General features: G+C 40.1%; 2 protein-coding genes across 2 annotated transcripts; both read right to left on the bottom strand.

Moving 5' to 3' along the window:
• Positions 1 to 108: 108 nt before the first annotated feature.
• On the bottom strand, positions 109 to 2,856 carry c1qbp (complement component 1, q subcomponent binding protein). The gene is made up of 6 exons (XM_052047961.1): positions 2,482 to 2,856; positions 1,169 to 1,319; positions 1,000 to 1,087; positions 804 to 899; positions 591 to 713; positions 109 to 453 (listed from the first exon to the last, which is right to left on the bottom strand). The coding sequence occupies exons 1-6, from the start codon at positions 2,729 to 2,731 to the stop codon at positions 304 to 306; spliced, it is 858 nt and encodes a 285-aa protein (XP_051903921.1). The 5' UTR covers positions 2,732 to 2,856; the 3' UTR covers positions 109 to 303.
• Positions 2,857 to 4,482: 1,626 nt separating this feature from the next.
• On the bottom strand, positions 4,483 to 13,491 carry dhx33 (DEAH (Asp-Glu-Ala-His) box polypeptide 33). Its single transcript, XM_052047832.1, has 12 exons — positions 11,492 to 13,491; positions 11,030 to 11,190; positions 10,545 to 10,772; positions 9,576 to 9,746; positions 8,689 to 8,874; positions 8,444 to 8,555; positions 8,170 to 8,329; positions 7,971 to 8,059; positions 7,766 to 7,893; positions 6,877 to 7,080; positions 6,705 to 6,791; positions 4,483 to 5,798 (listed from the first exon to the last, which is right to left on the bottom strand). Exons 1-12 carry the CDS (start codon positions 11,700 to 11,702, stop codon positions 5,490 to 5,492), a joined length of 2,046 nt encoding a protein of 681 aa, XP_051903792.1. The 5' UTR covers positions 11,703 to 13,491; the 3' UTR covers positions 4,483 to 5,489.
• Positions 13,492 to 13,818: the final 327 nt, after the last annotated feature.

Genomic DNA, 13,818 nt, shown 5'->3' with positions numbered 1-13,818 from the left:
GAACTTTCTCTGAGTCTATAAATAAATGAATGGATAATTACCTGACTGGCAAACTAACTGACTTTAATAGCTAACTCACACAAAAGAATACAGGTAGTACATGATCCCTCGATGTTGGATAACTTTTTAATTGCATTTTGACCTACAAAAACAATAGATTTAATTAACCTCCGGAACATGTCTGTCATCCAATGATACACCTAACTCACATTCCTTTTGATCCTTAAGTACTATTAATATTTGCATTAGTTGCAAGTGGATGTGGGACCGGCCAAAATGGACACCACGACTCTATAAATAAGATCAGTTACATTTCACAAAGGTTTTGAGTTCTTCCAGAAACTTAATGTACTGTTGATGCTCGATGGCAGTGCTCAGCTCCATAAGTTCATCAGCAAAGGTGTTGTCGACACCCCGGTCAGCCAGAAAGTCCATCATGTGATCATAGAGGGACTGGAAAAACAAAAATGGGGTTATGAGTTGTGTTAAAATGAAATAGTTTTATGACTTGGACCAGGAGGAAAATGTGGGGTTTTAACAAGAAACTGTGAAATATATCAATCAGGTCAAGCCATTGTGCAGAAACTCACATCATTTAAAGAGTCTTTGGTGAGTGTGTAGCTGTTTTCTTTCCAATCTGTATCCCCTTCTGGCTGGAAGCTAACCTCAAAGATGCCGAAAATGTCGCTCTCCTCCTCTTCGCCATGTGACAGCTAGCCCAAACAGATCAACAATAAGATCACTGACAATTGGAGTTGTGCTGATAATTTTCTTTTGTTCAAAATGATGTTGGCTGAATGTACCTCATCTTGAAGGAATTGGCAGTCAATCACCAGTGTCTCCTTTACAGCCTCTTTCGTAACTTCAACAACAAAGTTAGGCGTGGACAAAATTTCAGGCTGAAAGGACAAGCGGGATGCTTATTTAAAAACTGGACATTAAAGTACTACTCCAAAGTAGATTTTTTTTTTCGTCCCTGAAAATCATGACTTTTGTTACCTCTTCCCCCGACTTTTGCTCTCCTTGATCTGCCTCATCCGCAAAATTTGGAAGAATGCTGTTATTGACATTGAACGTGACAGTGACTCTGCGAGGGGATGATAAAAAAAAAGAGTGAATATATTCACAGATCTCTGACAGCACAAAGCACAGAGAACAGGTGGCCTACTTTTCTCCAGCAACGCGTTTTGTAAGTAGAGCCTCGGTACCGTCCATTGACAGTTCCCAACCTCCGGATATCTTGGGTAGAGTTGCACTTTTCTGAATCTTTTTCTCCTCTTTAATTTCATCAAATAGGAATTCCCCAAATGCCTTGTCACCTGCAATAGGAAAGAATAAATGGGACAAATCGGTGATATTTTATATCTGATTTGTAACAATTTACGATGACTGACGGGACTAGATCGCGATGCATAAACACATCATTGACAACCACAGCTGTGCATTCAGAATGAGTATGAGTGGTGGGGGTTTTTTCTGTTTCTGCCAAATTTGATGCCAAATGTGTTGTTCCACACACACATTTTTTGAGGGGTGGGCTTGGTACCTTGATGTTACTCTGGCCCGCAATGACAAGGCCTTTTCTTCTAACTACGGTACATGAACTTTATCCATGACCAATCCTTCTCAACTCGGCTATATTTATTTCTTGCTATGTTTTATAAGAATTTGTTTTTGGTCATTTTGGTCGTTTTATCTATGCATATTTGAGTGCCAAATTAAACCACCTAATATACTCTTGACCAGTATTCTGTAAGACTTGTATTTCTGTAATTATACTAAATTCATCATATTGTCGCTTCTGTGGTTAGCAAAACTTTCAAATGACAGACACCCTTTGAATGTATAATCAAGGCTCAGAAATTTAGGAACGTTTGAAAGTCAAATTAAAAAGGTCACACTCAAAATCTCAAACCCTATTCAGACAGACAGAAATTGGCCCATTTTCACCAGTTTCAAAGAGTCAACTTTTTTTATGTGCGTCTCAGGAAAATGACACTTGTATCACTGCAATCATTCCATCTGTCTGATAATTTTTAGAGATACAATGTTATAATCTTATGTAAATTAATTGATCTTTGAGATTGCACACACTACCGATGTACAGTAGTGACATTTCTTTGGTGGTGTACTATTAATATTTTTGAATGAAACATAATTTGGAATGAAGGGTGGGAAATGATTCACCACCATAAACCACTCACATTAGTGTACAGAGACATCAGGAAGTGGTCGTAAACGCATTCATTCAAGCTTGAGTGCTGACCAGCTAGTTATACTATGGTTAGCATATCATCACGAACTGTAAAGGTTCACCACGACCAAATGTTTTTTTTACCCATCAAATAAGTATATTGTGGATGTTTTACCAATAAGCATGTTGTAAATTGCGCCATTATCCAATTAATGCTCTCTTTACACGCTGTTACACCGGTTGGCACACACTTAACTTTGCATCAACTGTCAAAACATGCTATTTACCCTCTGTGTGCATTGCACCGCATCCACACGACGCCGAAGGATTCAACACTTTTGTCGTAAACAGTTTGGGCCTGTATCCCGACGCCCCGTTGCCGTTCATCATCCAGAGGGAGCGGGTGAAGGTTCTGGTCGTAGCCGCGTTCGCCGAGCATAATGTCGGGCAATTGAGCGGCAAAGCCCGTGTCGTGGATGTGGAAGCCGTCGGAAGGCGGAGAGCGGCTCCCACCGCACGGACAACAGACTTGAGCATGTTGGAAAATTGAGACACGACGAACCTTTCCGACTCGGCAGATTTTGTGGCTACTGCACACAGACGCCGCAACACACGTGTATGGAAGGACACATTGACCTGTCGTAACGTATGCCCTATGCGCCGGAAGTAATGACTGACGTAAAGGAAGCAGAACACCCAAAGGCCCTCTTTAGCACAAAATTGTACGTCAACATTGTTGCCATATTTGATGTGGCATTCGTGTCCCGTTAGTAACTTTGAAAATTGTTGTACTGTACCAAGAGTACATATGTTTAAGACTAAATGCCGTTTGATGACACTTGGCTATTTCAAATCATCACCTTTGTGAGCAGGTTTTTCTTACATTCTAACTGTTTATTAAGGAACTTTGACTCCGATTATTAGTGTGAATAATCATATTGGTTTCCATCCTGTTAAAATCTACTACCTCCCCCCAGCAGTAACCTGTGTGCTGTGCACGTACGCATCCGTGTCCGCTTTCTTCACGCACACGCACACACGCACGCGCACACGCACACGCAAACACTCACGCTCACGCACGCGCACACACAAACACACACTCGCACACACAAACACACACACAAACACGCACACACACGCACAAACACACACCGAGGTAATCAAATTAACATGACATTTGTTTTACCTCAGATTATGTGACTTGTTCCACTGTTCTGTATGTGGTGCGAGAGATGCCTGAAACTCAACCACCAAAAGAGTCCCACAGAGCCTGTCAACCGGGCGCTTATTGGCAATCACATCTGACAAACTGTATTTGCACAAATATTTGAAGAAGGTACCATCAGATTTCGTTTTCTTCGGGAATGAAAGTGATGGGAGTCGTGACATCACTATTTCAATAGGACACTATGTATAGGCACCAAACCAATGTCTGTAACTGACGTCAGTGTGGTCTTTGGGGAGGAGTTTCTGACTGTCAATTCTGACATGGATTTTTTTTTCGTATCAAATAATGATTCCCCAGATGGGAAATGTTGTTTCTTACAAAAGTTCACAGCAGATTGCTAAAAAAAAACATCAACAAATAGCAAACAGATTTCTGAAGGAGTAGCTTTTTTGTTTCGATATGGTGACACCGTCACATGTCTGTGCAATCCCCAGAGCTGCTTGCAACCCGTCGCGTTGTTAATGCGAGCTCCCATATCACCATCCTAATCTGTCGATATCTGTTGTTGGCACAAAGAGAATCTAATAAGCAATGTTCATAAAGTAACAATTACATACCTAGTTTTGGTCAGCTCAACTCACTCTCTTGCAGCTCTCCTGCTTCTTTACTTTATCAATATATTTGTCCCAACTCATGCCAACCCCCTTTTCTCACAAAATATTACTATGACATCACCTTTGAAGTCTAAAGTGTTCAACCCTCACATTAAAGAAGTTTCGCATCAAAGCAAGTTCCGTTTCAACCGTCCGTTTTGAATAGCACTTGACTTCATTCGAGTCACACCGTCTGAATTCCGGCAAGAGACGGGGTACACCCCAGTCTGGTCGACAGCAAATCACGGTGGCTTCTTTTTCATAAAAAATGTTAGTGAATAAAATCAGTCCCACTTTTAAACACCACTAAACGGATAACCTCGTAATCCAGTAATAGTATCTTTAACTCATCGGTGTGGGTAGTGTTTACCTCTTGTTGGTTCAAACTCTTGATGTGACGTCAGAATAAATAACACAGCATTAGCTCGGACTGAGTGCTGGGTTACAAACTCAAAAGGCAAATAACCTTGTCAAATGCAGTCAATTTATTAGAACAGTACACGCGGGTGTTCTTACATGGTTTCCATAGTGTAAAAATATTTGAAGGTATTTAATCTACAATCCTGAGTCCCAAGTGTACAAAATCACAAAAGAAACGTTCACAAGCTGTGATTTACTTTCTACAAAGTGCAAAAGAAATCAGTCATCAGATATTTTCTTGAAATTTTCTTCTCCATGCATAGCATACATTTTCTGAGCTACCTACAGAGAATATCAAAAGGTAGAATCAACATGCATCTTCCCCTGACAGGCCAATACAGTATTTGGAAAATATGTCAAAAAGCATGCCCCAAGTGGGTGCAGATATTACAAAAGCAAGCTCATATTACATGCCGCAACAAATTGTCAAAACTTTAACATTTTTAAATACTTTGTTGACTGAATCAACTACAGCCAACGCACATGTAAAAGCTCTTCAAGAGCACTTTGTATCAAATCAACACAAGGCCTAGTTTAGTCTTACATGAATTTTCTTTGGAAGCTTGTCAACATTTGGTTTCCAAATATTTTTATTCTACATAGGCTGACATTCACAGCAAAGAATACATAAACTGACGGTAAACTGCGATTCATATTCTTTTAAAATACAAGTGAATAAGAAGACATTTCTAACATCCCAGAACAAATCCCTGTTAAGCAGCCGAACATTTTGCAAAATGGGATTACTAAAAATGGCAAATCGGAGTTGTGGGACATCAATGTGCAGATTCATGCTGCAGTGATACCTTAAGACTCAAGTGGGAGGTAGTGTAAACCATCACTATATACAGTATTACAATATAATTTTTTGAGTACTCTTATGACCTAAGGAGGTCTTCAAAAGACGTTATGATAGTCTCACGTAGAGGCGGTCCTTAGTTTACAACAGAGTTCCTTTGCTTCGGCGCCAGTGTAACCTGATTTTTGGACATTGGCCGGAACATATATATAAAAACATAACTCTGGGTTAGTGAGGTGCACTAAACACAAACGGTTAGCTCTTGGTCGAGCGCAATTTGCGGCCAAAGTACTCCGGTGCTGCATCAAGCAACCAATCAGCATCTACCAGACACAAGTCCCTCATGTAGCAACGTGAGGTGTGCAGCAGCTCATTGAACACCACATACGCTGGCTTCGCCTGGAAAAGAACCGACGAAGGGTGGATGGCCACCGACTGGTGGGTGTCCAGGGCTAAGTAGCTGCCGTCGGGTTGAAGCTCCGCAGCGTTGACAAACATCCCGTGGGCGAGGCATTGGCGAACCTTCCCTGTGTCCGCTCCACATGACTCCAGCTTTAAGTTCAGCTGTAATAAGCCAAATAGAACAGTCACAGTTACAGTAGTTATGATACATATTTTTTTTTCAGATCAGATCATGTAATTGCTAAAACATGTTAAATTGTTTTTCAAATGGTTTCAGGAAAGTATTATTTGCGATGAATTGGTTTGTAAAAATAGTTTGTTCATAACGACAACAAAAAATGGCTTATGCGGAACTTGAAGCCATTTACACTGTTCACTCGCGTAAAATAACACTGACAGAGCCTCCATTATCGTCAATCCAGCCATTAAGAAGATGGACCCATTATTTCTGTTCTCGGCTGCTGACATCAAAGTAATGGAAGCACTTCAGATAGGATCTTCGTTTTGTCTTCTTTGACTCTTTGGACAGAAAGGCAATTGTCAACGGCTTCAAAGTTTTCTCCAGAAGATGTCATTCATTCTGGCAGGATGCCTGGTCCATTGAGACTTCTTCTTTGACATCCTGAACTGTGGCTTGTTTCTTATTCAAGTGTAAATTCTCCTGTCGCAATTTATTATTTCCATTCCATATTTCTCCCTGCAATTTATCAATTTACTTTTCATGATTTCATTTCAGCAATCAACTCCTCTCAGATACTACCTTCCTACTTCACCACTTGGGTGAAACGTTTGCATGTTTGTTGGAGGAATTTAGAGATGGTAATTGTGCTCTAAAGCCAGAAATTGCATAAATATTTATACATCCATTTTCTGATCTACTTATCCTCACAATGCTTGGGAGACATTGTGTGGCATCTAAACATGACATAAAGACCTGAGAAACGCAAATCACATAGAAAATTCGTTTTTCCCATCTAATTAACAGAACATAGGTTGCAAAATCAACAAATAGCAAACTAGAAATATTGTAGATGGGGAATTTCTGCATCAGGATTTGTGGAGATGTACCTTAAAGCATATTTCTCTGAGTTGACTTTGGACGTCTTTCACTAGGCCCATGTTCCTGCTGTTGACAAAGTTCTCGCGACACCATTCCTTTATAGAAAAAAAAACATTCATACATCAAGTATATTGGTGAAATCTGATTAACTGTCAAGCAGTCCTAACAAACAATACTTGCCTTATTCCCACTGACTTTCTTGAATGCTCTGTAAATGCCGAGGAGCGTCATGTGATCTCCTTCACTGGACATGAACTTCTTGCGCACAGCAAGAACCTCTTCACGCCGTGCCGGGGGGTTGTACAGCACGCTGTCCACTGACAGCAGAGACACGATGCTTAAAATCTCCTCAGAGCAGGCATAGTTGGGGGACAGCAGGATGGTCTGCAAAACATTAAAGTGTCAAAAACTGGGAGCATACAAGCAATATCATCTGTGGGCAATTTGTCAAATCAACGAGGCTACATAAAGTACATAGTTGTGTTACCCCACTGATCATGGAGGAATGGGGTGGGCCATGCCGCAAATAGAACAAATCCACAAGTAATTGACACCCGGCCCCCCGAAAAGGTTTCTATTTAACTATAAATTGCCACACGAACGTTGGAATTCACCACTTTGCACCACAAGATGATTGTAAAACACTACTTTTGTCTAAATGAAGCTCCTAAATTGAATTCACAGTTCCTCGTCCCCAAGATGACACGACATTACATCAAAGTCGTACTTTTATTGCTTTGGCCCGAACACACACACAAATCAATATATGCATTGTTGCCTTGCTCAAAAGCAACACAAAGAGTAACCCAGAAGCACATTGTATCTCTCAAACAACGAGTTGCCATTTTTTCAAATATTTTTCCTCGCAGTCGAATTCGAACCGTGATTCATTCTCTCACGCAGGTTTTGGAATGTCAGAATGTTTTTCTATATTTCAGAAATTCCACAACAATCTTTAAATATGCAACTTTGGATCTTAAGAGCTAATGACTTACAGCGGCTACAAGATTATCGGGGATGTTCCTATATCTTGAAAGGATACTTCGAACGGCATTTCAAACAGTACTACCTTGGCATATCTTGGCTCCAGAGGAAAGCTGGACATCTTTTTTCCCAATACAGTGAGGAGAACCTGCCCGTTATTCCTTTCCACAGCCCCCAGCAGCTCCAAATGCTCCACAGCTGAGCGAATGGCATCTGCAACGGTGTGGTGAAATTGAAGCTTACGGGCCGGGCCGGAAATGCTTTCCAGCTCATGACCTGTTGCATCTTACCTGGGGAGGGCTTGGACATGAAATCAAAATTCATAACATCTTGAATCCCTAGAGCCATGAGCTGTAGCATCACACTGGCGAGGTTACACCTTTGAAAACAACAGGCCACTCGGGTCAGTTTGACCTGAATGAAAATGTTCAGCTTCGAGTGTGTACTGGCCCTAAATTAACTCTAAAACAAAAACGGAACAAAGATTACCTTTGAATCTCGGGCACAGTCATAGGAATGAGATGATCAAATTCTTGCTCCGTGTAGAGACGATAGCAAATTCCTGAGTCTTCCCTGCCGGCCCGGCCTGCTCGTTGCCACGCCTGCGCTTTGGAAATCCGCTGCACTGCCAGCACCTCCAACCCACTGTCTGAGAGCCAATCGACAACCAACATATACCGAATAGAGCACAGCAAAGCATGTTGCATTTGGTGAGTCATAGTCAGTGAATGACCTCACAAGACTGGCGACAGTGTTATCTCACCAGGATTGAAACGTTTGGCTTTCACCATTCCTGTGTCAATGACATATTTGATCCCAGATATCGTCACTGACGTCTCTGCTATGTTGGTTGACAAGATAACCTTCCTGCAACCCTGGAACAAGGAAAGAGAATCAAATTGCATGAATTAAATTAACATCCATTTTGCATCTAACAGCTACATTTAAAAAAAAAAAAAAAAACACTGTCACTTTCTTGATTTTGCATTCTTCTGCCAGTGACTTTACCTTTGGAGCTGCCTGAAAGACCCTGAGCTGTTGCGTCGGAGGCAGTGACGCATACAGAGGGACGACTACCATAGGTCCACAATTGTCAGGTAAATGTTTGGCAATGTCCCGGCATGTCCTTGCTAGAGCCTCGATCTCTTCCTGGCCCGTCATGAAGACCAATATATCATGTGATGGAGGTGCTTCCTGTGCAAAGACAAGACTGTTGCAGCAAACGATGACATACACATTATATATATATATATATATATATATATATATATATATATATATATATATATGTATATACACACACGCACTGGTATTTTTTTTTATGTTTACTGGTGTGTAGGGTTGGAACTAATGAACATTTTAATCATAAATAAATAAAATCATGTCTTAACTTCTATTCCTTGGGTCAAAAACAAGAGATTATTTCAAATTGACAGTTCAGAAAATGGAGACGCACATGTTAAAATAACATGAAAATGTTTAGATTAGTAAATAAAGATTTCCAGTAAGACTGACCATTTCCATCAGAAACCCATTTTCTGTGTTGCTTGAATTGGAATTCATTATATTGTTTTTTTTTCCATTGCGTGTGATAATGTGATTTATATTAATTTGGATGGACTACATAGGCATGATCAAATGTAGTCTCATGGCACACAATGACAGTTCATCGTTTCGATATCTGTTGTATAATGCATGGTCCCCTTTTTGTTTTAGGCATTCATATTTCATGGATAATTCACACATACAAATGTTTCTGTTTTTTTTACCCTTGTTGAAGTTGTTTAAATAACAATAATTGAGACTATAAGTCATATTTTAAAAAAAGGATGCTTCCTCATTTATTTACCTATTTATTAATTTGTTTATTTTATCGTGTTCTCAGTGGAGACTACCTGATGTATCTGGAAAACCGTGACGAGGGCAGCTTGCAGGTAGTCGGACTGAGCCTGTTTGGTGTAGTAGATCTGAATGGGATGCTGCCTCCCCTCCAGGTAAAGTACAGGTGACTTGTTGAAGTATTCCGAAAACAGGTCGACATCCATTGTAGCTGACATCACGATGACCTGGGCAGGAAAAACAATGAGACAAAAGGGCCATGTTTCACAGGAAATTAACGTAAATAGCACGTATTGTGGAGAGAAAAAAAATAATCACATTTTAATTGCTTGTATCTCAATAGTTGGGTCACTGGAGTGACCAAGTGTGAAGAAATTAAACATCCAAGTAAACCTTTTGTCATTTGCCTATTTCTAAAAATGTGTCTGGGAATGGGACATTCTGCACTTACTCACAATTACATTCTTGCCTTCACTAAAGAGTGCGTCTGGCTGCGACAGGATAAGTTAGGCCGGGCGAAGAGCCAAAGCCACTTTTAAGTCATGGCCAATAACCATATGCCAAAAAGGTGGAACGCCCATGCTATCATGTAAAAGCCAAAACTTTAGCAGAGTGGAATTAAGTTTTGCTGCATAAATGCACAGATTAGTGCTCGCTTCTGATAAGTAGCACATACTTGATTGCTTGGTGGAGTTTTAAATACGGCCAAGGCATGGTAATGTGTCCATGCGGCACATCTCGCTCACAATGATAACAAAAGCGGCTCACCGCTGGCCCAGCAGCAGTATTTCACTTGCATGGGACGCTTAAAATGAGAAGATTTCCACAAGATATGAAATAGGATAGCTAAGCTATACTATTGTCCTAGATCCAGAATTTTGACAGAAGCAAGTCACAGAGATGTTTTTAAGACACCTGCTGTTTTATATTATGAAAAAAAAGTCCACAAATAAGTCAAACATGTCTCCTATAAAAATACATAGGGCACTACATAAAGACACAATTTCATCCATTTAAAAACATACTTTTAGAGGAATCTTGCCAAGTTCTTTGCGCCGGCGCTGAGCTGTCTTGACAACTCCAAATAGGACATCTGTGTGCACGGTGCGCTCATGAGCTTCATCCAGGACCACCACGGTGTAGCGCAGCAGTAAGGGGTCACCAATGGCCTCGCGTAAGAGCATTCCATCAGTCATAAACTTCAATTTCGTCTCGGAGGATGTGACGTCCTCAAAGCGCACGGTGTAGCCCACCTGGAGATGGTTATAGTTGTAAATAGAAGAAGTAATTATTCAAAATAAAATGGAAAACCTTGTGGTGTCTTGGTTGTTACCATTTGTTCTCTCTCCCTTTACCTCAAAGACGACATAGGGTGGCTTTTTATATTTAGAAAATATGCTCCAATGCTTTTGTTGCATAAATCTAAGTTTCTGTTTTTTACATTACCAGTACGTAATATGGTAAAATTGTGATCAACCCGGTCATGCTTGCATGGATGAAGGGGACATACCAGCTTGCCAAGTTGTGTCCCCTTCTCTTCTGCCACCCTGCCTGCCAGTGAGATCGCAGCCACTCGACGGGGCTGAGTGATGGCAACGAGGCCCTGCCGTCCGATCCCAGCCTCATACAGATACTGGGGGATCTGGGTGGTCTTCCCTGAGCCGGTCTCGCCTGATAACACAGAGTGGGTCTTGTAAAATGAAAAAATCAGTACATGTGCTGAGACATCACACACGGACAGGATCCTTTTAGCCAGATTCAACTCATGCACTTGAGCAAAAGACAACAAAAGGTGCACTCTAAAACGTACTTCTGTACAATGGTAAAGATGTTTCTTGATTTTTACACACATAACTTTGCTAATGTTGTGAATTAAGCAAAAACAAAAAGCTAAATTAGCAATTGATAATTTAACTGAAAAAATATATAATGGCTGGCACTACACAACAGCGTGTGCGAGGTGACACGTTACCTATCAGAATAGCATTGTGGAGTTGTCTTAGTTGGCTCAAAAGCTGAGCCCTCGCTTGGTAAATGGGAAGCTGTTTCCTCTGGACATCAATCGGGGTGGTCGCTTTTGCCTTCCCAGGCAGCAGCATACCAGGTTTCTGCTTGTCGAGGCGAAAGAAAACGGACCCCGGCTTGAATTTTTTAGCCGGAGGATGGTCGGGATCGTAGGGCATGATCTAGAAAACAAGATTTCCTAAGAGCACTCGCTGTCGCGTCTTTAAGGCTAGAGAGTGTCAACACATGAGAGCGAAAATGGTTCTCATGCTCTCGACAAGGTATTTCCAGGCGTTACTGCGGTTGTTTTGCTCACATTGAAAAAAAAAGGTCCATGAGGTAAACGTCGTCGCATGAGTTTGACGTCATATAAAAGCCTCCTACATTTTCTTTGGCTTGGCTTGTTCGAGGTTTAAATGCTGTTCCTGAGTTTTCTTGAGCTAATATAATCTGACACATCAATATATATAGACTCAAACATTTTCTTTTACAATTAGAAGGGTCGCACAAATAAAGATGCATGTACTCATGTCGCTATAATAAAATTTCTCCTCGGAGTAAATTCTACTGGAACGTACAGTTGCACAACAAATTGACGTCGAACATGGTTATGTCGCTTTCAATTCTGCATTTCAAATAAAATTAGGGCTTTAATCTAAAATACGACGCAACAGTTATCCTTGCATATTCCCTTTCCAAGTTCATTGACATTTCACAGATGACAAGGGCACCTTCTATGGGAGTGAGTCCAGGACAATTCTTAAATTTATTTTGTAATTGCCCTGTGTCTTCAAAAAATTCAAGACATTTGGAAAGATATATGCGTGAAAACACTGGTCATACCGTTCAATTTGTCTATAGTTTTGAACTTCGGGTAAAGTATATACCTGTATGATCAATCTTATGCTGTTATATGGCAAATTTTGCTCAGACAAAATATCCATAGGAATGTCCAAATCCCTTACAAATTATCCACTATTTCTTGGAGAGTACATGTACATACTTTGAAATAAACAAAGAATGAGAAAATTGTTTCTATATTGGTGAGTTCTCTCTTGTTTACTGTGCCTTGTTAGTGTGTTTTGTAAATGTTTGAATCAGTCTCAGTAATAGCTGTATGAGTGTATTTTTGCATTCATGCTTCTAACATCTAGATCTGATCATGTTGCTAAAGTACATGTTTAATAAATTCCTGAATAAATAAACCATTCACAATCTATACAAGATCAGTTGTGTCCAACTGTATAAATGGTTCATTTGCTACTTGTTTCTCGCTTATCGTAATCAAATCAACAGCAAAGTTAGCATACCAAAGGCGTTTGAACTGAGTGGATGTTTCACTGCTTTGGTTTAGTCTTCTTCACTGTATGAACCTGGAAGAAGAACCTTTCAAACATTTTAGGTATTGAAAATATGTTAAGTGGGTTATGCTTGGAAACAAGTTATTTATTGGAAAAATACACCATCTGACATTAAGTTCATTTTTCATCATAATTCACAGCATCAAGAGTTATTATTGCGACCTTCTTGTGCTTGGGTTAATGTTGGGGACTAACGTAGGATTTGTATCTAAGCCAAGCTTCTCTGGAGTCACTCAGTAAATAACCTTCTCTTGTTTTTAGTGGAAATACTTTCCTGTCGTGCTGTGACTCAGTAGCATTTGTCTTTCCCTTACTGCAATGTTTCTGTAGCCTTTCTATAATCATTTGATATTCAAACCATTAACTTGAGTAACAGCTACACTTTACTTGGTATGGCCTCAGTGTCATTCTATCCTTTTTTTTTTTTTATAGGAATGGTAGCCTGAGTCTGTCTCATGCTCGACCACACAAAACTAAACAACTTTGGGGGCAAATTTCCAGTAAATTGTAAGCAAACGTGTATTCTTCTGAATAGATGGATTAATCGTACAAATTTTCGGTGCTCAAACCTCACTGCCTACCTGATAAATGTTGGAGGTTTTTACCTGTTGTAGTTACAGTGTTTTTGTTAATTTGACTGCATTTACCTGTAACAATGCTAACACTAAAAAATTCAGGACTCCATAAAGATTTTGTGCTAAATGAGAGTTAATCAAAAGAATGAAAAATACATTTTGAGTCAAGTAAATTGTTGATTCAGGAGCACGATCATTCTTTCATTTCAGTGTTTCGTTGCAAATAACATTGACCCATCAAGCCATATTTTGGTGGGAACAATAATACTAATAATACTGTACATTAGATTAGGCTATTTCAAAAATACACTGAACACATAGTATTTGCTATTTGTCAATTGCAAATTCGCCTATTCGCT

This window comes from Hippocampus zosterae, chromosome 16 (assembly GCF_025434085.1).
Source record: "Hippocampus zosterae strain Florida chromosome 16, ASM2543408v3, whole genome shotgun sequence".
NCBI lineage: Eukaryota > Metazoa > Chordata > Actinopteri > Syngnathiformes > Syngnathidae > Hippocampus > Hippocampus zosterae.
The sequence above is the reverse complement of the archived record's forward strand: the minus strand, read 5'-3'. Positions and strand labels throughout refer to the sequence as shown.

Bases quoted from the DNA above. Each gene is read 5' to 3' on its own strand.
- c1qbp (XM_052047961.1), bottom strand. From the start codon at position 2,731: ATGCTCAAGTCTGTTGTCCGTGCGGTGGGAGCCGCTCTCCGCCTTCCG. The intron at 900-999 runs GTAACAAAAGTC...TTGTCCTTTCAG, and splicing joins AGCAAAAGTCGGGGGAAGAG to CCTGAAATTTTGTCCACGCC. The intron at 714-803 runs GTACATTCAGCC...TGTTTGGGCTAG, and splicing joins GCCAATTCCTTCAAGATGAG to CTGTCACATGGCGAAGAGGA.
- dhx33 (XM_052047832.1), bottom strand. From the start codon at position 11,702: ATGCCCTACGATCCCGACCATCCTCCGGCTAAAAAATTCAAGCCGGGG. The intron at 8,556-8,688 runs GTAAAGTCACTG...TCCTTGTTCCAG, and splicing joins TCTTTCAGGCAGCTCCAAAG to GGTTGCAGGAAGGTTATCTT. The intron at 8,060-8,169 runs GTAATCTTTGTT...TTGTTTTCAAAG, and splicing joins ACTGTGCCCGAGATTCAAAG to GTGTAACCTCGCCAGTGTGA.